This window comes from Falco rusticolus, chromosome 7 (genome assembly GCF_015220075.1).
Source record: "Falco rusticolus isolate bFalRus1 chromosome 7, bFalRus1.pri, whole genome shotgun sequence".
In the NCBI taxonomy this organism is placed as follows: domain Eukaryota; kingdom Metazoa; phylum Chordata; class Aves; order Falconiformes; family Falconidae; genus Falco; species Falco rusticolus.
In genome coordinates, this window is record NC_051193.1 from 45654326 (window position 1) to 45678216 (window position 23891).

Genomic DNA, 23891 nt, shown 5'->3' on the forward strand with positions numbered 1-23891 from the left:
AATAAAAATACTTTTTCTTTGTAAGGAGAAAGTGCTGCCTAAGTACATAATAAGAAATCTTCATTAACTTCGTACTCGGAAACTGTTATTCCCACTTTTCAGGGTTACAGAAATGCTAAGCCATCTGCCCCGAGGACAGCTGAGACGCAGAGGTGGGAACACAACACATGCTGTCAGTCTCTCATTCAAATACCAAACACTTCAGGAGCAGGCAATGGTTCTGCTTTAATTTTTTAAGACTATGATAATCTAAATACTTGCTCCTCTTTTTGGGTCTCTCTAATACTCCCCCCGTGAACACCAAAGACCAGTAAGCGGGGAAGAAGTCGTCTAGCCCTAACAGCTTTTTCTCTAGTGCCCCAAGTCATGCCTGTGATTTCACCATGTAACTTAACAGAAATACTTTTTTCAAAGTCAGAATGTCACAAGTATTCTTCTGCTACCTTAATACAGCAGCACATAGGGACTATTTTTCTGCTTGCTCCAATAGATTTACGTAATGTCATAAATCACTATACCATAATAGTTCACTTTTAACAAGTAAAAAATGTCTGACACTTTGAGTGTTACTATAATTTTTTATGGCTGAAAGTGTACAGAGATCAAAGTTTTCTGGTTTTTTTTAGGCTTGCTCTATACATTCAGACAAGCCGTGACAGAGGGGGTTTTGCCACATGTTTTAATGTAAAGTCTCAAGGACGTCAGGAGAAGAAAAGAAAATTACTGAATGTCACGTTTCCAGCCCTTCTTATGACCAAAGCAGAAGCAGACATACTCTTAAAAGAAAACTTTCTAGTAACATTATATGCTGCTACTGTTCCCTCTGGATTCCCCTGAAAACGAGTCAAGAGCTTGAGAGATACTGTTCTGGTAACACACATAAACAGATAAATAAATTATCACAGGCCGAGGACAATTTAAACATCTGGGATCCAGCTCAGGCCTGTCAAGCAAGTCACAGACACTCAGGGACAGGAAAGATCAATCTTCAGCCCCTGATTTCTGTGCCAAGAGTAGGAACTACATCACCCACCCTCTATACAGGAAAACTGTGTATTTATAAAATAATCCGCTTTGTGCATTCAAAGACATCTCTATTCATTTATTTTACAGTGGGGGAAAAAAGAGTAATCTCAAAATATAAGGATTCAAACCCACAGGTTTGTCTCAACTGTCTGCTCAATAAGGCATTTTAATTTTCCATCGATGTGGCTGTGTAAGCTGAATTCCCAGAATCAAAAAGGAATAGGATTTATAATAAAATGCAAAAAACTTGCAAAAGCAACAGTTTGCCAGACTAAACAATCTCTTGACCAAACAGTTACATTCACACACTGAATATAAGAACTGTTGCTCAGATAGTCCCTGCAACCAATGCATATGGTCCACAGAAGGCCAATAAATTAGCCAGCACAGTCCAACAGCTAGACTGGGGATGAAGAGTTCTAAGTCCCAGCCACCACCCAATCATACTGACTACAGGGGAATTCATGTCAACTTTTCTTTGCCTCATTTTTTTTTTTTTCATGAGGATAACCCTCTCCTGCCTAAGTGACCAGGCTCGATATACATGAAGTTATGGATATTCCCCACTGAGGATGTTTAAATTAACACTTCAGACACATGAGCACCACAGTTCTACTCCTGACAACCTCTGGCTGACACAGTTGAAACTCAGCTACAGTTTGAATCTCTGCCTCGAAGCTCTCCAAGCCTGCTTTTCTGGTAGCAGAGATTCATTTGGAACTACTTACAGAGTTACTTTGGTTTTTATAGAACTTATTTTTATTTACCTTGAGACAGCGTGATGAAAGTGAAAAATCAAACTGCAAATGGAGCCAGGATTTACACAACATGTACGTTATGGATTTGCTACCTTTCTTCCCATCAATTCGCCCTCAAAACTAGTAGTTATAAGCACCACAGACAAAAGTAAGCCAGCTTGCAGAACTGCCAACATCTGATAGCTCTGATGTTGCAGTGCAGTGCTTAAAAACATTCAGTGTAGACAGCGGAGTACAGAGAAGGCGTATGTGGCCGAACCCCCCCTTCTTTCAGTTGTCTTCTCTTCATTCTGTCTTTCACACTTCATGTACTAACCCGTTACTCTTAACCTGGCAAGGGAAGTATTTCCTTTCTGGAGACACACATGATAGATTAAACCTCTGTCTCCACTGCTTAACATCTTTGTTATTACATCAGCATACCTACATTACCGCAAGTCGTTTCTTGATTCCAAAGCTCGTTACTTGCTAACAGCCTCTTTCACTTGAGAGGGAGAAAGAGACCTATTTTACCACATATGTATTCACATTAAAGAAATACTTTCAACATCTGAAAATACCTTCTTGTGTTAACAGCTACACTTCGATAGCTAAAAATGAGACAACTACCCCATTTAGTTTGCTTTCTACCCTTTAGAAAAGAAGTTTTCATTATTTCATTCAATTTATGGAATAGCTTCCTGTTCTAGCTCTCATCAAGAGCAAAACATCGTTGGGCATCATACGTATTGCAGATACAGGTGTGACTGAATGATTCAAATCTTTCTTAAAATATATTACTCTTTCTAATGTTTCTGCTTTATTTACAAATATAGTATGTTTGTCTTAAATACGCACATATAACAGTAATGTCAGATTATGGACTGTGTCATATGCTCAAACACAAATGGAAGACAAAAATTAACTCATTCAAAGCAAAGTTTTGGAAGGAAGACAACAGTTTTGCTTTAAGTGCACTTTTTAACAAACATGCCTGTAAAGGCTGTCACCTCTTCATACTGCCATGGGTAACTGATTTGGACAAAGTTTCTTTTTGTTGATACCCTCACTACAACAGCAGCTGTTGAAGCTTTGCCATTTCAAGCATACGATACATGCGTCCCCTCCTTGACATTCTTCAGTTCCTCTTTTCATTGCACTCCACCTTACTTTGGCATGTCCTCAAGAGGCCTTCTCTGTTCCCAACACTTAATCTCTGAAACTTGTCTTGTCCATCAAGACACATTAACTTGGCTAGCACTTCTGATTTGCCTGAAAACTGTTTGAAACTATTAGGAAGAATGCAATTCAATCTCCAGACTGCTTGCATTATACCACTTGCACAACATTTTCTGGAGTCTCTTGGCATTACTATGCCAGCTACCGAAAAATTTCTATTAGCAGTTTTTTCCATAAAGTAATGACTATCTGGAAAAATACTTTGGTCAGCATTGAATTGTTACGGTAAAGAGCGATACAACAAACTGAATCAGCAGACTGTGCAGTGATTCTTCCACTTTATATATGCACATAACATTGAAGTGGACAGCCCAAGAGACAGGAAAAACCCAGTTCTTTTACCTCATAGCCAAACTGGAGCTCATCTGAGGTTAGCATAATAATGTCATCATCAATAGCCAACACTGCTTCTGTTTCAATCTCATCATAGGGGAAGAAGCGGTTACTAAGTTTGTTTTCTGCAGTCCTAACAACTTTCAGGGGAACACGAATCTTCGGCCAGAGGGAATCTAGAAAGAAAAATTAGAAGAAATATAATTCAATATTGTACTTTATTTCTGAACAAGTCTGCACATCTGTCTTAGCTTCTCCTCTTTTTTTTTCTTCACCCCTTAATAAAAAAAAGAAAAAAGAAAAAAAGAAAAGCTGCTTAATGGCCAATTTACACCTGAATTTCAGTTAGGCAAACACATAAGCATAAGAATGCAAGAGACAGAACTTCAGATCCATTTCCCTCTACGCTCTACAGATTGTTTCACAGGCAGCTGTATGGGGGATAGCTTGCCCAAAACAGCAGTGTGCAAATCATCACTTAACAAGACTTCAGTGATACTATGTACTGGTTTAGGGCACACAGCAAGAACACATATTTTACTCAACTGCAACTACTTAAAAGAATCTGAAGCAGAATCACTGACAGCAAGTCCAGGGTCACAAAAAATTTGAAAAAGAATGCTGAGTTCTAACAAGTACTGAGAAGGGTAAGTTTTATTATATCAATTAAAAATCTAGATATACACCTAAAATGTTAATCACTATTGACAGTTAGATTCTGTGTATGAGAAATTTCTTTCATCTTCAAAGTCCTAAATCATGGCAGTAATTTAAGCTAGATACATGCAAAAGGATTCTACTGGTGCCTGACAGCATCCTTACAAGCAGAATAGAGCACTGGTGTACATCATCATGAACATTTGCAAGTCCAATGATGTTTAACTAGCAACAAAACCCCCTGTAGATACAAAACTGGATCCAATCCACTTTACAATGGGATTAGATTTCCAATTCTTGTTACGTGTTTAACATGTAGCACCTGAAGTGTCACATTAACAGTTCGTGCAGGCTTTTGCATGTATTAAAAGTTTTTCAAAATCCTATTCTATTCCCTCAAAAGTGTAACTGCAGGCATAGGTATAGAGCACCAAGCTAAAAGAAATAGAACTAAGGACCAAATATTAAATATTAATTTTAAATGCATATATTTAGCCACATACATTTTCTAGCACAAAGCTTAACAGTAGTCATTATTACAGTATGATGATTCCAAAAGCACCAGTTCATCAAAAAGTGATTTAATTAGTAGCTAAACAAATAGCTAAACAAGTACAAATGTGATTTGTTGGTTTATTCCAGCTTTCACATAAATTTTAATGAACATTCAAGAGAAAAGAGAGCATTATAAGATGAGTCTAAGTACCTTGTGAACAGTAGATGAACACTTGAGTTTCCTACACTGGTGAAACAGAGTGGGCATCAGTGGTGTATGATAAGAAAAATACGCTACAATACATTATATCAACTACAAAGTGACTGCTCCGAGAATTTGTAAGTTGTTCTCTGTGTCAAATGAAAATATGCATAAGGATACATCTTGAGGGAGATGATCCTCCCCCTCTGCTCAGCACTGGTGGGACCACACCTGGAGTACTGTGTCCAGTTCTAGACTCCTCAGTACAAGAGACACATGGACATACTAGGGAGAGTCCCAGCAAAGAGCCACAAAGGTGATGAAGGTGCTGGAGCATCTCTCCTATGAGGAAAGGCTGAGAGCGCTGTGACTGTTTAGCCTAGGGAAAAGAAGGCTCAGGGACAGTCTCATCAATATGTACAAATACCTGAAGTGATTCTGTGGTAAATAAAGTCTGTAAGAACTGACACTGGGCCTGAAGGCACTGAAATTTTTGTCAGTGGTCTGAAATATATATAAAATGCCATTGCAATCTGCAAGTGACGCAAAGCCTGGAGATGTACAAAGCACTCTGGACTGCTTAGTAAACTAGGTGCATTTGAACAAAAACCAAACTGACACAACTCAACACATAGTGAAACACTAGGACTAAGACAACTTTTTTACCTAAAAGCAGTTGCTGAAAAGGATTAGGGGGTCAGAGTGGACATTAGTTCTCAGCATGCTGCTGGGGCAAAACGGATTAATGTAATTTTTGCAGATGTAGCTGGGTAAGTAGTAAGAAATTGGGGGGGGGGGGGGGGGGGGAGTGGAAGGCAATTTTCCCTGTATGCAGACATAGGCAGATAGATGCTAAAATACTGTTTGATTTTGGTGTTTGTATTTTGCAAAGCATATTAAAACACTGGAAATGGTGCAGGAAAGAACCACGTTATCTGAGGGCAGGAGAAAATGCTATATGGTGGAACTTGGAGATCATCTTGTTTAGCTTACTAAAAGAAGGAACAAAAAAGTGGATTTGATTAACATGGACAAGTACTTACACAGGAAGAAAAATGCCACATATCTTCAACCAACTGGAGAACGACATAACGAAAAACAATGACTGGAATCTGAAGCCAGGCAAATTCAAAGTATAAATAAGGAAAACATTTTAAACAGTTAACAGTGGTTAACCTCCGGAAGAAGTTAACAAGGACAGCAGCTGACCCTGTACATCTTGTCTTTCAACAAGACTGGGTATTATTATAGGAGATGCACTCAAGTTAGAAGCCACTGGATTGAAAGGAAAGGTAATGTAGTGACTCATGATTTATTTATAGGTCAAAGCAGACGATCTTCCCACCCCTTCTGCCTCGAACTCTGAATCTGTGAACAGTGACACTGTTGACGACTGTCATCAGGATGAGATAGGAACTTTGGATGCAAACTACTAAGACATGGGGACTGAATACAGAAATTCAGAAAATAGCACAAGGAAGTAATATCCTTGTTTGTGTGTTTTGAGGATGAAAAGAGGAAGGTAAAAATGGGTATCAATGAAAAAAGCCACTGTAAGGGCCAAGATAAGAGAAAACCTAGCCTGAAAAAATGGTTTTAGTTTGTAAACAATAACACAATCAAATTCTGGAAGTGTTCTCAGCAGAAAGATCTGAAGAATGTTGGATGACAGACAACACCAAAAATAAATAGGTTACAACACGATACAATTATGCACACATACTTCCAATCCCATAATAACCCAGAATCAGGTCTGCTCCCAAGACAGCTTTGCCCTGTTTCCACTGTCAGTCTGTTGCACTGGGAAGATAGTTACTACCATAGAAGAAGAGGAGCTGCTTCATTCCAACGTGTACAAGCAAAACTTTCTCCCAGGAACGAACGTCCACGTCCTCACTGCCACTGGGCCTCTCAGATTTAACAGCTCACACAACATTCAAATAAAGCACAAGAGCTACACACTGTTTAAAGACACCAGAGTCCAAACACTACTTCACTGGGAAAACAAAGCAGTATTTCCAAACCACAGTAAAAAGTCTTCAAAAGTCAGTTTTTCTTGGAGCTGTATTTTAGAAAGAAGTATTGCCATGCATGGATGGCCAAAGAAAGGAGAAGAAATACAGAGTGATATTTACTGGCAAAATTTGTATTCAGTCTCCTACCCCAAGGTTTTCCCTGTGAGATTGAAAAACTGACTGTAAAAAATCTACCTTTATCTGGGTGGTCTTGCAGAATATGGCCTGTATTTGACAAGTATTCAGGTTCTTGTCAGTTTTACTCACCTCCTTTCTAGTAGAAGGCAAGAGGCATCAGCCCATACAATGATGCACACTTGAGTACCCTGTGATAGGATTAGTAGTCAGTCAGAAGGATTCAACCACGTTACTGATGGGCTCCAATGAAAGTCACAGTCAGCCAGCAGCTGGGGAGATAAAGCAAGTTCCTTGGGGCCACAACAAAAATGTTCAAGAGCCATGGATTCCAATTACAGTGCAGTGAGCTCATTTTATTCTCAGTATTGTAAGGTCTTTGAAATGCCTTGCTTGAACCATAACCTGAAACAATGATTCCAGCAGGACATCACTGAAATGAATTTTCATCTTACTAGTCATCCTAACCTCAGGAGGCAGTAACACTCAACGACTGGAACTGTTTATTACAAATCAGTATTCTCAAGTCAGCTCACTGCTTTCTTACTGGTTTACCATACAACATGCAGGTATCCACATGATAACACAGTTACAGGTACCTCACAAAGACACATACTATGGCCTCATAAAGATTGTACACTGCTTAATGTCTGCAAACTACTTAAAGGCCTCAGGCTAATTGCCTACAATTATCCAATTATAAACCCAGTATCGGTACTAAAAAATTTTAAGCAGCCTGCTAGATACTCAAAATACTCTACTGTCACGAGTGTTTCAGATGCAAACAGAATTACCATAGGTATTTATGCATTTATAAAGTTGTATTGACAAGTATCGACAAAGTTCACATTTTATACATGTTAAGCACTCTCTTATTGGGGCTTTTCTTCCTCTCAGGCCTGCTACACATAAAAAAGACAACCAAATGGCAACAAAGATCTTATTTCAGTATGGGAATGCACTGAAACAAAAATTGAAGTTCAAAAGTCACTAGGATTGAAAAACAGTAATTCAGAAAAGCAAGCAAGCATGGACACTTTAAATTTCTAGCTCTTTGGAAAATCAACTGTTTGACAGCGTACTAACAGACATGCCACTTGCATAAAAATACAGTAACAGACGAAAAAGTAATGAAAAGTATATGAAAAATGAAGATGTAATCTAATTATAATCAGTATGTATCTCAGATGTCAGCAAATCCTCTTAAATCCACACGATTTACTAAGGTCTTTGAAAGTCTCTCAAGATGACCAATTCTCAAAAAGAGGTATGTTACTGTAAAATATTTAGTGCTTTGAGAAACATTATACAAAGTTTTTGAATTTGGACTTAAATTAATGAATAGAAAACATCAACATTTTGAAAAAACTCTGAATAAGATATTAGGGTACCAGTTACGCTGCAGCATGCAAAATGAAAGGAAGTGCAAGACCACTTGCTGCCTAGAGGCTGATCTGACACTGAAGGTTGCTGCAGCTACAGAAATGGAAGCGAGGGAGACATCATGACACAATGACACCTGGGTAACCACTTCAGCAGCCTGGGCAGAAATGACTATCACAACACACAGCAGGCTCCACTCAGAGATACAAGTATTCAAAATCAGCCCTGCTGCAGGAACTCCAAAAGAAATACACAGTCAATAAAACAAATACAATAGTACTTTGGAAATCAAAGTTTTATATTCCATCAGGAAGGTTAGAACTGTCTACACTTATTTTAAAAGACCACAAAAGAACAGTATTTGTACTTTTTTACTTATAGAAGGAATGTGGCTTACAGAGTAGTCAGAGACAGGGTCTGGCACTTCTGTAATACCATGCTCTGAATTCTCGGAAACTGCTTGGAAAGTTGTAAGAAACCTCAGTATTAACAAAACATCTAGGGGGGAAATTCTCAGCTTAGTAGATTTTATTATAACCAAGGCAAAAGCACATGCTTTATTCTTACAGTAAGTGGGCACTGCATCATTTAACAGTATGACAAAAATAACAGACAACCAAGATAAGAAGGCAGATGAAATCTTACAAGATGAGAACCTTTAAGCATACAAGAGTCAAAAAATTCCCAGTCCAAACGTGCATTTTAAAACCAGTGAGGACTTCATGTGATGCAACAGAGGTAAAATATGAAAATAAAGCTCTCTGGAGTGTATAGAAGTCTATGTACATACAGAACCTGAAGAGAATGACAGGCACCTCCTGTTGCACATCATACTGAAATAATTAGAGAGAAGAGTGTTACACTTGCTCTTTGGCAACCAGACTCAGGGCATTCTTGGCACTTTGTGCTGTTTAGGACCACTGATGCACTGATTGCAGGAGCTGCCCACAGAAAACAGCATGTGGTCTTCTAAACACAAAATCAGCAGTTTCCCAACTTTGCCAAATGCAGCTTCCACTTCTAATGTGCTTACAATCCCTAACAGTCGTAGACATGGATGTATTTCTGGCCAGCCCGCAATCCCACTATTAAGTCCTAAAAGCAAATTTTTCAAGCATGATTTCAAGATGATTTCTGCAAACTGCAGGATCAAAAATACCATAATTACATTCCCATTTAAAAAATACAGAAGAGCAGCAAAACCCCCATCCTCTAAATATGCATTTGTCAGCTACAACTCCCAGTGAATTACATGAAAGACATAAGGAAGAGAAAGGAGGACAATCACGAGAGGGGGGCAATTTCATTATAACCTAAAGGAATACCCTCTCACACAAAACCAAACTTTTCATTTGCCACACACCTTCCTATCTAGGCTTGCCATCAGATGTTTGTAACAACAATGTAAGTAACATAAGCTTGCAAAATGCTTATATATAAAAATGAATTCTTAGTCTGAAATCCAGCCCTCTTTCTCAGCTCTAAATGAACTGCTACATCATACATAAAAGAAGGATCATAAAAATAACAGAGAGTAATATTTCTGTGGAGCATATTATCTCTTTTCAAAGAGAAATGACACCGTCATGTTGTTAAATAGCATCATTCTCTGTATCCTTGCTTCTGAGAAACTGGGAAGTTTAATAGGATCTGAAGGTCTCCTTTAGGAGCAGATGCATTATACCTATCTAGCCAGCAGACAAGTGTATTTATACAGGAATTATTTGCTCTAATTATCATCATTCGTTTCCAGTTTCAAGTGAGAATCAATACAGCTGCTATACAGAGCTAACCAATATTTTTGGGACATCCATTCTAAGTAGTACCAATTTCAAAAACAGTAAGTGATATGTGAGTGCAGATGGTTTGCTGCATTTGCAGTTGGAAGCACTAAGGATAATGAGGAGCTGGGAATACAATGTAGACTCTTGATGGCAAGAACTGAATGCTTGCCAGTATTAAGAACACTATCACAAACTGGCTAAAATAACGGCATTTTAATGACTTATACAAAGATACTCATACTTACATGCTTTTCCTGTTTTACTTCCTCAGTAACAATAGTTAGGACTATGTCGTGACTACTGATAACCTGGCACCAGAGTATTAGCTCACGTTAAGCTCTGACTTCCCACAACTTCTATGGAGCCCATTTGGAACTATAAAAAGGAAAAGCCTTTCCAGAAGTTGTGCAAAGTAGACCAAGATCAACTAAAAGCTGGCAGAAAACATTTCCAAACACACTCCTCTGTATGTACCTATAATGTACTGAATCCCATACACCACACTCAACTCTCATACCTGATCTTTTACTTGATGCTCATTCTAATTGATCTATAGTAGTCTACATGAATTCAATTAACTAAACATGGATGATGGAAGCCTAACAAGTACTTTTTCAGTCTCAAAGACTGACTGGCAGAACTTAGCTGGAATCTGAAGTTTCAAAAAACTGTCAGAAACATCGCTACCAAGCATCTTACACCTATTTATTAACAGAATTCTTTCAATAATGGCTCACTGAAAAAGTCTGTCCAAGAATTTCAACTGCTTCGACTTAAAACTATCTGTTCAAACAGGTGTTTTCTACTTACATTAGAGTGCTTATATTAGTTTACAGTAATGCATAGAATTCCTCTTATATATAACAAAATAGCATATTGGTTTCTAGGACATTTAGAGGCCAATTTTGTTAAGCTAAATTTCTAGACTTCCTCGGGAAATAACACTGCAAAATGTTTGTAAGATAATTCACAGAAGACTAAAACCATCGCGAGACAGTTCTCTAGCTAATCAAGGAAAATGGCATTAAGTCCATCATCAAGAAGCTGAATTAATTCAAAACCTAAAGAGAAGTTAAAAAAAAACATTCCTACCAGTGCTGACTACTGAAGGTACAGTATGCAAAAACACAAAAACCACCACGAAGTTGGTTTGTTTTAAAAAAAGGGTTTTTTTCAGTTAACACTGTCTTCAGATTCAGCCATAGGATACTCAAATTCCGTATCCCCACTGTTTTATATCAGTGTTGTCCATTAATAGTATCAGACTGAAATACAAATATGATGATTGCAGTAATACCCGTAACCCTTATAGCCTGTACCTTATTGCAAGTTTATCAGCAACTTAGTTCCAGGAGCCACTACCAACACAACTAGGCAGAAAGTACACATTCTTTACAATACACTTTACATTTTTATAAAACTGAACCTAAAAAGGAATCAAGCTACCACACACAATTTGTAGCTTATTGTATATTTACTAACAGTAATGCATTTATACATTTTTATATCAGTGATGTGGTAGACAAAATGGTTTCTTCAAATGTCAGAAACAAATGTGATGAAACACCAGTGGAAATTTCTATCACAGACTATTTTCTTGCATTTCAGAACTAGCAATTTAGACAAATACAAATTAAAGGGTAAAAGTATTTGGCTGATGGAGAAAATGAAAAAACATCCTTTCTATGCAAATATTCCCAGCAGCAGGCACTTGGACCGCAATGTTTATTTTAATGAATGCAGAATGAGTGCTGAAAAAAAATGGGCTTTTTTCCTGTAATATTTCAAAGCTTTTAATCTTTTTATTAATATTATACATGCAGTCATGGGCCTGCTGACATTACTGCTGTGTTGACAGGCTTCTTGCATACCCTGTATAGCTGAAGATATATGCAAAACTCAGCCAATGACACACAGTAAAGATCATATACCCTAAATCCAGAGAGCCCTTTAGATCAGCAAGATGATTCTATAAAGCCTTAAAGTTCCAGATTAAAATCTTAATAATCTGTGTTAATTTCTCTCTGCTATTTTACATATAAGATCCAATATTTTTATCACCATAAGCACTCTGAAAACTTGCACAAGATATCTGTGTTTTCATAGATTCATCGGTTGCAGTTGTATTTTTTTTTTTCCTAAGACACAGCTCATATTTTGAGTTCAAAATCAAAAGACTAGACCCTTGGCTTCCAGTCTCACCCAAATCACAGTGGTGTTCCTACTTCTACACACAGATTCAGCAATGACCTCAAAATACACAGTATAGCTTCCACCCTTTACACACACCTATGTCTATGATACCTCTCAAACAGAAAGTATGGGAAGGCAGCGAGTTCAACTAAGCAAAAGAAAGGCCAAGGCACAGAATTTTCTTAAATCAATTCCTTGTCCTGAAGCTGAATTACTAAGTGATGGTGAAGACTTCACCTCTGTGTACCTGTTTCTAAAGCTGTACAATGGGAATAACCAGTTAACCTACTGGTTATATAGCCAGGATACACATTCGTAAATGTTTTGAAGGTACTTAGATTAAATTAAACCTACAAAAAGCAGTTTTATTTTTAAATGTATTTATATTTTACTCTGATTTCAATGCAGACGTTACCTTCCTAATTAGAAATCTTGGCATCTACCTAATAATAATGGCATGAATAATGCTACTTATGTAGCAGTTTTAGACTACAGGTCTCAAAGCATTTTATCTAAGACAATACTGTTGTATTCATTTTATGGACACAGAAACCAAGGAACAGTAAGAAATTAGTTGCTCCCATTCAGCAGGCAGAGGTTGTGTCTGGTCAGTGTCTCAGCACAAGAACTATCTACCGAAGAAAAATAATTACAACACTGTTTTTAGTGCTCAATTTTTGTTTATTTTTCAAGAACCTTGTAAGACAGCCTGTGCATCCTTCATGGTGTTCAGGTACCAGTATGGCAAAACAAGTAGGAACTCAAGAGCAGACAGGTGACCAAAGATCAGTCATTTAAGCTCATACTAGTCACCTTCCGTTTCCTCCGCACTCAGTGAAAGAAAAAGGGCACTTTCTAGATGGATTATTTAGTTTACCCTAAAATAAATACCTGATGCAGGCTAGATTGAGATGCCTGTTTCTTTTCACTGATTCTAAAGGAATCACGCAGTCTAATGAGCTCAGACTTGCACAGGTAGCTCTCAAACATTAAGTTACAAGAGTGGTCCTTGCAAACTCAGAGGACAAAGGGAAAAACAATCTTCAATTTCCTGATTCCTAGCCCATATACACATAACTACTTTTTCTCCAACTTTATACTTTTGTATGTTATTTTGGTGAAAACTTTCCAGTCAGGTGTTCAATTAACCTGTTGCCCTCTTAGCTGCTTACCTTATTTATTACCAGCCAATGTGACAAAAAAAAAATCTCAGTTGTATCAGAGCTGCATCTGCCCCAGCAGGCCTAGTTTTGGCAGGAGTTTGTTTCTATCCATCTTGCATGTTCCCCACACCTTTTGCCATTCTGCAGTGCAGCAGCCAGGATCAGCTGCAGCCTCTACCTGCACTGCAGGATGCTCAGCAGGACTGATAGCACAGTGACCACAATTCAGTCTTGTCATTCATCTGACAAATATCACCGTTAGTTCATTTTCAGGTCATGCTGACAAACAGATCTTTTCACTCAAATTTTACTAAATGCTGAGGATAAGCAAAAAAGAATTTTTATCTTATGGAATGCTGCATTTTTTGAGGGGTGCAGCTTTTTAAATTTTGTACAATATTTAGAACAGAATATTTCATTTTTATTCGGTTTTTCTCTTAAAAGTCCTGGGTTTGCAGTGTTTCATTACATAAAGGCATTATTACAAGTACATAAGCATTCATTTAAAAAAAAAAAAATCACAAAAAGAAAACAGATCCAAAACTCACTGTTAATATCAGAATTTGCAGGTACTTCAAAACTTTCCATTCCTAGAGACAGATTCCCTCTATTTCCAATACATACAGCCTTTGATAACAATGGCATTTTCAGTTATAATATTTTTCTGGTGTTGACAGAGGGAAGAAAGGGGCAGCCACATGTAGCTATGCCAGCTACATCTCAGGAGACCTAAATACAATTCTCAATTTACTGCATGCAATTGCTAAGGAAGACAACGCAGATGTCTCTCACCCAGTCCTCCGCTTACACATGCAAAACGAAACAAACACACAATAGGTTGCAACAACAAAAGCCAAGATTTGCTTCTGTACCAAAACACGTCCCTTACATGGAAAGGGCCAGGAAATACAGCACTTGATGCTCTCAGAGGTTAAGCACCTCAGCTTTACTATAACCAATTAAAAGTGAATAGCCATAAAAGTGCAGATACTACTGTAGGGTAATAAAATAGACTTTATCAGTGACAGTGGTGCACATTACAAACTTCAAACTCATTCCTTGCTCTAATCCATCAGAAACTTCCTGGCTTTAACAGGCTATAAACAGCAGAAGCTTTGAAGTCCAAGGATTAGGATCACTAATAGACAGACTGGACGAGAGACTGGCTGAAGAGCCAAGTGGAATGCCCTGTATGGATCTGGAATAAAACAAGTTAATTTAATCAAACTGACCTCTCTCTAGCCATAGGCCAAGAGACTGCAATGGTTATAACAGCAATAAAGGGACAAGGCACACTAGAAACAAACAGTTATTTGCTTCAACGCAATGCTTAGGCTAACGTAAGGGCAAAATTGCTTACACCTTCAACTGCGCTCTCAAATCCAAATTCTGAAAGCTCTAGAGGCTAAGCTTTTTTTTTTTTTTTTCCCCAACTATAGTTTATGACTTAGTAGTATCAAGGTAGAAAGAAATTAAAGACTTTAATTTTCAAGAATGTCTAAATGAAAGATTAACAGAAAGATTAAACAAATAAAAAAATGCTAATGATTTATTTGCTTTGACTCGCCTGTATCTCAGACTCATTCAAGGAAAATGTGGAAATAATCCATTTGGGTTAAATCCACCTGCATTCAGTGCTCACATAACTGAATATAACACTAAGCATTTTTGTCTTCAGAAAAAATTTCTTACTGCAAAAATTCAGTTACCAATTTATACACAACACTTCTCACTCTAAAGGACTGCAAAACATTTAATAAACCTCTAAACTTGAGGTGTTTAGCACAGCAATATTACAGAACACTTTTTAAAGCAAACAATAAAGCTACTCTGCTTTAAACTGGAGCAAGCTGCCAAAATGGCAAATGAGGCAACTGAATGGTAGCAATGGCTTGGCTCTGAGAAGCTATTAGAAGATGGCAAGTTGAGACAAGTGGTCAGGGATTAATTTTTACATTGTATCTAGCTGCTATGCAGAATAGCTAACTTCCACCAGTAGAAAGCTGTAGCAGCTGAAGCCTCTGAAAAAAGAATTACAAAGCAAGGAGTCCTAATGACACGTCATTCACTACAGTAGACAGAAGAATCCATGATAGAGCATATTGGTTTTTTGAACACTTATTCCTAAAGGCAACATTTCTTGTCCCACAAAATCACCACATTTTCAGATGAGAATGACAGATTTGTATGTACACCATTTACAGCTACTCTATCTACAGTATTTAATCAGGAATGATAAGAAGAGGCTTTACTTGCCCAGAACAAACCGCAGGATTTAAGTACTAGTGTTTGGAACGCAGATGCAGCTCATCCTAGGAAGCAATAAGCACTGAAATAAAGTAAGCAGTGTTGGAGCAGCTGCCTGGCACTGGAGAGGACTGTGACATGCTAAGTCTAGCTACCTTCCTTTACATGGGGCAATGCCTCTTGGCTCTCTCATTTACCCCACTTTCATAAAGGAATTCACCAACTTTAGGACTTAGGAGAAGAGTAATAGCAGCATAATCTCATGACACAGACAGCCTGGGCCTGGGAAAACAGGGAGCTGCTGGGAGACAGAGCAGCCATGGCACGTGCAGTGGCGTTATATGGAAGGAGACAGACAAACATGGGATTAGGATCTTGGGTCTGGAAATGTAGGCAGCAAGCTGTGAGGACTGGGCAGCCTGAGACAGGTCCTGGCATGAGGGGATACAGTATGCCAGCATGCCTGGCCAGCAGATACCATGCCAGCAAAGCACACCTCAGCTACTGAATTTTAAACAAATTAATTCAGAGATTTACAGCACTGACTTGACACGGGAGTCATTAATATACTTTTGAAACCAAATCTTCCAAAAATCTACACATTTAAATCATTTGGGAAAAGATCTGTGAATGTGCCCTCGTTTCACAATAACCATGTATTCAAAAAATCTAAAGTATCACACAGGCTTCACCTGACATGAAGACTATAAAGAGCATGTGTTGGAAACAGTAATATTTTTTACAAAGGCACATGTCTTGTCTTACTGGGCAAGCTGTAGCATTTTCATAAGATACTCTGGTGGTGTGTGACTTCTTTCAGACAACCAAAACATCCCAAGTTTTCACTTCAGCAGTCAAAATATTCACTTATTTTATAGCTCCAAGCATTCAAACTACTTTGCTGCTCTGCACATTTGCCCTAGAAAACAGTCTAGCAGAAGTAGGATTTAATGTGATGACAGAGTGCCTACAGAGAAATAAAACCAAGCATTGACACATCGATGATGGGTTTCTCTTTGCCATTCCTCAAAATAAAGTTAAGGACAGAAATGTTTCTGTAGGTATTGCTTCTGTTACCTTTGGTTCAGAAAGTAGCAGCACAACCACAGATACACTTTTTTCTTTTAATCTACTTTGGCTTTTCTCATTTCACTTTCAAAAATATTACCATAAAAAAAATCCAAATTTGTGATTTTGAAAGTAATCATGAAATAGTCTTTGAGGACATATTAATGCAGGAGAAGAGAGGTCATCCTGCAGCAAGTATAAGTAGGCATGCTACCCCCACAGTTTCACCCTCCTCCATCCACCACACCTACCATGGGCTCTTACCTTCTGGTGGATTCTTGTTCTGGTTGTTCCAGACAACTAGCAATTTGGATAGACTAGGCACTTTAGAAACCTCCGTGATGACTCGGAAAAGGCTCTCCACCCGGTCATAGGTCAGAACTATGGCTGTGAAACCTTGGGACTGAGGTGGGATCAGTGGAAGGAAGAGTGGGTTGCTCACACTGCTCCATTTCTGTGAAAGAAAACAAAACAGGAAAACAATTTGATTACAGTAACTTATCACAGCAGGGAGTAATTATTACAGTAAGGAGTAATTCAAGTAGCCAGGACATAACCATCAGATTTGGAATTTCCTTGTATCAGGCAGTTGACTCTCTAATTCTGGCAACAGTGGACTTCAGCAATTTCTCAAGACCTTTATCCCAATCTCTTTAATTCCATTTTCAATTCTGTCTAGCTGCAATGTTGCAAACAAGAGGGATTTTAGGTGTAAAAGATGAAGTGGAAGAGGCAGATAAATTTGTGGAGAAGGAAAACCAAGGTGAATTTTGAACCCAGCCAGCATGACTCAATCCTCATTTACTAATCACTATTTCAAGACATTTATACTTTCAGTCAGGACTCACTAAACAAAGAGAAATTTGGTTAGTACTACAATTTCAGAAGCAAGAAAGTTAACAACAAAAAAGCCAAAGCAGCAAAACCATAAGCCTAGCACGAAGTGGATACCCAAGCAAAAAAGGCAAAAGCAGGCACTAAGAGGAATAATGTACTAGCTTCCACAAAACTGTTTGTTCAGTGGTGAAAAAAACATCTGTTGCATAAAAAAACCCCAAACACCAAAAACCACACACACACACATATACAAAATAAAAGAGGCATGAGATGCAAAGATGAATTTCAGAAAGTTATTTACTCCTCATGAACTTCAACTAGGACACCCCTTTTAAGACTTTAAAGGTCTTACTTCAATATGCTGCCGATGTAAGGAAGCCAGCTCAGCCGGCAAAAGACAAGACAGACAACTAAATTCTTGCTGAATGTGCCAACCTCCTTTGGAGTTGACAACGTATGTGGGGGAGGAAGCAGTGAAGGAGCCATTCGATAGGAATGAAAGTACCAGCATTTCAGTCTCAACTTTTCCATTCCAGCTGATGTTCCAAGCACAGGTCAGACAGAGAAGCACAGGGAAAAAATAAGACCTTTTGGGATGAGGTGAAAGGGGAACTGGGAAAGCAGAAACTGACTGATGCTGTTTTGCAGGGAAATCTTGAATCCTAGCCTGTAAAAACTATGTAGTAACTGTCAGCAGTTTACAGAAATACCGTGAGAATCTCCTGCTAAACTCAAACCATAAGCCTGCTTGTATCAGGAAGAAAGCAAGTGTTACAGACTCAGTTACCAGCTCATATTTGCAGGAAATAAGCTTAGCAATTTTCTGTTTCCTTAATTAGTCTTTGGGTTACTTTATACACCCAACTATCACCTTCCTCATGTTTAGTGGTTAGGCACCTCTAGAATAACTTCTATTATGATGAGCATCATAATGAGATCCTCATTATGATGAGGAACATCTATTGGGATGAGGAGAATAGGGAGCCTATTTACTAAAACAGATCATACCATTCTGAGCGTTTTGGTAAAGCAGAAGAAAACACCCAACAAAACAATTAATATGATTTCCTTCTATGAACACATCAGCCCTGAAGGGGGGGATAAATATATGAGGCAGAAGATTGGAAGACTGGCACCTGTTCTATCCAGGATGGTCTAAGGGTATGTTCCAGGCAACAATTTTGTCAGTGGGAGTAATACCTTTTAGCAGACTTCCTGAAATAGTTGGAAAGACTGACTAGTCTTCAGCTCCATGTCCTTTATCAGGTCTGGTACAAGCAGCATTCAACATAAACTGTTTGTTTCCTAACGAAAAGCATGAAGTTCAAGCAGGAGCAATAGGATAATACAGAAATAGTAACAGTATAATACGAAACTTTGGTTCGTGAAAGGGACATGGCTACCTGTGATAGCAGAGGACTACACTCAGTAATTCAGAAATTACATTCCCGTTACTTTAGCTGCTGATATGTGCAGAGACAAATCTGCTTTCAGATTATGACATTTTCTAAAATTAAAGCTTTTATACATACTTTTGCTAATTTTACAAGATGACTGGTGGCAGATGGGGACAGCCCTCTGATTTTCCTCCAGCTTCCATAATTCCTACAGCAAATCACAATCTAAATGTTACCAGAGCATAATCGATCTCATTAAAGCTTTACAGAATCGTTTCCACACAACCCCCACCCCAAGACTGCTGTTACCCAAATGACCGTTGTAATGTCGAGCAGCTTCTTAAAACAACTTTCAGAAACCTCTTCTCATTAATACTTGAAGCACAGGTTTAACATCATACTCAGTAGAGTGCCAGGAAAATGTCATGTTTCTGCCCTACAGAAGAAATAACTGGTAATCTACAAACAATGCTGTATTTACTACTTACAGGTGAGTACTGCCACCTAAATTAATGGCTCCCACTTGAAGTTTTTCCAGCAACTTTTTCTCTCTGGCCACAGCATTTCCTAACAAATTACTTGCTATAATATCCTTGGAAAAGAATTATTCCTTTCCTATGATCTAAGATTATTTTAGGTATTTACAGGAAAAAAATACACACACATGTGTGTGAACACATGCCTATGTGCCTAAAAAATTATCATGCTTTCTCTTAAAAACCTAAGTTTTAGGTATGTTACTTGAATTCCAACTTTTACTACTTTCAGAAAAGCATGCAAATTCTCCTCTGATGGATATAACTTAGAAGAAATAAAACAACTTTTGAGGTGCTTTTGCTCATGCATCTACTAAAGGATGATGGACGGAGGGAAAAGCCTGTAGACACACACTAATGGATAGAAGAACCATGCCTCTCATTTGAGAAAAACATTTCAAAAAGGCAATTAAGCATCTCTCAAGTGCCATTAAGAGCCAACCCCCTGCTGCCTGCCTGAAGAGTGTGTCTACAGTCTGAGACCTATTGACCCCACTTTCTGCAGGAAATCGGGCAAATTCAGACCTCCATAATTTGCTAAAGTCTTCCAGATTTCTGCTTGGGAAAAGCAAACCATACAGGCAATTAATTCAACAGCAACCTAATTAAATCTCTATTATGGCAGCAAAGCATGAAATGGATAATGACATAGGGATGGGTTCTCCCCGTCACTGCTCAAGAAACCAAGTGGTGAAGGAACATTTACTCCAGGCCCTTCTTTATTAACATTCTCAATGGAAATTCACTGGAACTTTCAATTTCAGAAGAGCAAACAGCAACAGTGGTTTGATTATCCATCACCTTTCTTTGACAAGGTGCTGACACTCAGCTATGGATAAGAGAACCCTTCACTTTTGCCACCCCAGCTAATATCATTAGAAGAGTCAGGATAATTAATCTAAGATTAATGGGGGTTGTCTGCTGTGAATCATTTTTATGGGCAAGAAGGATCAAGTCCAAATGCCAGTTTCCTAAGAGTAATCTCATGTCACTTAAGTCTCGCAGTCTCAGTTGTCTGACAGCTCTTCGCTGTTCACATGAAAATCCAAAGTAGTGGGACCTGAATGACAAAGAAAACTTACGAATAACCTACAGCTGGGGAGACAAGAGAATTCAGAAATGGGTATGTATACAGGAAAGGATTCAGGCTGTTGCAGCTGTCCTGTGCATGCTTTCCACAAGTGTGCATGTGTAATAATGCCTTAGAAATAAGGCACTTTCCTTTACTCTAGATACATCAAACACTGTCCTCTCTCTTGGTCATTAAAACTTGATTCTATTGTAGCAAAAGTTAACATGTTAAGGACAAGGTATCAAGGGAATTGAATTCTCATTATTGGGATGCTTAAGGTTGGCCTCAATGTGGAGTCTTCAGGTTCAAGTTCGCAGAGTAGTATTAGACCGACTGTTCTTAGCAGGATACAGAAGTGAGAGAGATGGCAGCTTCATGTCAGTGAACACAGCTGGACTGAGAACGGGCCAATCCAGTCAGTGCTACAGAGCCTCAAAGGTATCAGCAAAACACCAGCCATAACTAAGAGAAAGTCCTACCCCAAATTTGAGTGTACACTGAGCACCACTGAAAGAGACTTAAGACAACCACAGCAGACACATTACAAACTGCATCACAGAATGGTCTCTAGGAAAACAAGGCTGTGTATGAGAGTCAAGAACTTCGCAGCAATCATTTAGGGGGAAATCTCAGCAACAGCGCTTTAGAAGAATAAAACTTCACTGCTCCCATGAACAAGACAGTGGGCTTTCCTCCCTGTGTATTTTATTTTCAACAACTAGACTGCTTGTTGTAACCACATATTAGTGAAACTACACCGTTTGAATAACAACTTACTGTCTTTTAAAAGCACAGAGGCAAAGACAACAGTGTGTTCAACTTAAACAGGAACTAAGCAGTTCTTCCATACATCTAAGTAAAACAGAGACACATCCCTGGCCTCTGTGGGTAAGGCTTTTTCAGCTGGGTTGTTCTGAATATCAATCTAACCTCAATGTGGCTTCAATTATGAATTACCAGACCAAAAAAGCCTTGATTTATTCTATTTTGCTCCAATTATTCATGATAAGTTTCTATTGAATACTTTGAGAAAGTATTTCATCATGCTTCCTGTCCTCAAGTGGTCATAGGGCAAACCCAAAGGAATTAACCCTCTCTGCTTCTCCAGAGCCAACCACACTGCTTAAACTCCGTAGAATCACAAGCCAAGTTGCAGTGGCCACTATTTCATGTTTTGACGAAGATTATAAACTCTCCTCAAAAAAAATTTTAGCCACAAGGCACACAGGAATTTCTACCTCTCCCTTCTTGAGTGATGAAATCTGACGCTGTCATGAATCATGAATTTTGATTGCCAAAATATATCACATAACTATAACACTAAATTATGCAGCATCTAGACGCTTAAATCTAATCAGCCGTCTGAGCCCTTCTGACAGAATTAATTGGCCTAACACATTCTTTAATATAAAAACTCTGCTTCAGGCTCATCTCTTCAACTCCTTAATGTCAATAATGTGTCAAAGGAATACATTTGCAGTGAGAAGAGAATTATCAAGAACTGAGTTCATGTTTACAGCTGCCATAATACTTATGCTTTTTGGAATCCCTCCATTAATTTTTCTTGCCATTCTTTTGTAAAAGTAAGAATAATAAGAATACTATAACATTATAGCCTTAATAAGAATATTCAAACAATTTGAAAGAGAACCAGGAAAAGGATTCATGCTTTTCTATGGGGTTTCGGTTTTCTTTTTTTTCCTGGTGTAAGTCAATGTAGCATCTCCCGACCCAAAAACCCCAGGGTATGACATAATCTGAATTGGGAAAATGGAGCTTAACATACCTTTCATGCTCCCAAAACCAGAAAAGACAGGGAATACTGAGAAGATGACTTGTGGAATCCAAAGTAACAAAGTCTGTCTGCCCCCCCCCCCCCCCCCCCCCCATTAATGACTCCTATTACATACAATAAAGCTGCACAGTTATGAAGCCACAGGAGGCATCAGGCAGTGGAACAAACTAGGTAAGAACCGCAATGATGAGACTCTTGTCTTTGGCCAGCAAACTTTTTCTTTGGATGCATCTCAAAAACCAGCTTTGCTAAGATTAAAAACACGTGTCTCACTTGTATGTTTAGGTGTCTACTTCTAAGCTAAAGACAAAGTGAAAAGCTCTTAGAGGAAATAAAACCTAACAGTATTAAATGGCTAGGTGTCGTCTTAAGAACTAAAACATCATTCAAGTGAAATATATGAAATCCAGTTTCCAATTCTGTTAAGCAAATCCAAAACTTTGTTGTTCATGCCTCAAAGGATATAAATTACAACAGAAATAAACCTACACACTAGATATTAGCCACACAACATAAGAGAACTGTGATGTTATCTATCATTTGTAAGAGAAGAATCCTATCTCTGGGCAGGTAAGTTAAAGAACCAACTGTTAAATCATGTTTGTCACACACACACAAATACCAGTACTTATAGCTGAATACATGTGGTACACCCACCTTGCCCATAATATCAACAATGGAAACAAATATCGATAAACTGAAATTTCTTTAAGTAAAAATACCTATCTTCTAACATAGTAAAGAAAGCAAAATTTCACCCAGATGATTCAAACACAAGGTAGCTGGAAATACAGCAGGAACAGAGCCCTAATACTGTTTGATGGAAAAAAACCAGATGTGCCTTGCCCAGAAACATGTTAGCTTGTGCTCATTTACTGGTAAACAAAAAGGTGTATGCTAATATTTGCTTAATGCTTTGAAGCTGAGAAATGACACTAGGATGGAAGTACAGTTTATAACAGTGGCATTATCTGGAGACTGAGGGCTGTAAAATACTAGCCAAAGAGCTTAGAAATAGTTTAACTGCTTAACAAGTGTCAACTGCCTAGTACTCAGCAGAAGGCCACAAAATATGTTGCAAATGAGCATCCTACTTAGGCTTTGCAAAATGAATGGCACTTTTTGTACTACATTACTTTGGCTGTTTAAACCAAATGATGGTGCTGTTTTCTGCCTCACGGGGACAAATGAAATCCGGTATGTTTACTGTTCGGCACAGTGATATTCTCAAGTGATTATTAAACTATGGTCTGTATCATCCAAGGTCAAAGCTCAAAAGCAGCCCTTAACAAAAAAAACCTCTGATGTTTTATAGGTCTACATTATAAACAGGATTGAAAGAATTTCAACAAATGCAACTAAAGAAATCTGGGAAACCCCCTGCATCTTACTCATTTTTCAGAAACCTATACCTGTTAGCCAAGGTACGAGGCAAAGAAAGAGGGGAATTTAATCTACAAAGAAGCACAAGTGAGAAAGTAATTCACTTCTATTAGAGCTTAACAAAGTACTTAATTGAAGATAACAGATCACATCTCAAACCCAGGTCATTAGTTCTAATCCAGCCCAAACTGGTA

General features: G+C 38.3%; 1 protein-coding gene across 1 annotated transcript in view; it reads right to left on the bottom strand.

Moving 5' to 3' along the window:
* EXT2 (exostosin glycosyltransferase 2) overlaps positions 1-23891 on the bottom strand; it is an 81518-nt gene that overhangs the window by 16214 nt on the left and 41413 nt on the right. The window contains exons 9-10 of the mRNA XM_037394092.1: positions 16942-17131; positions 3345-3511 (exon numbers count right to left, since the gene is read on the bottom strand). Coding sequence (XP_037249989.1) covers positions 3345-3511; positions 16942-17131 — 357 coding nt within the window. The remainder of the gene's footprint in view (positions 1-3344; positions 3512-16941; positions 17132-23891) is intronic.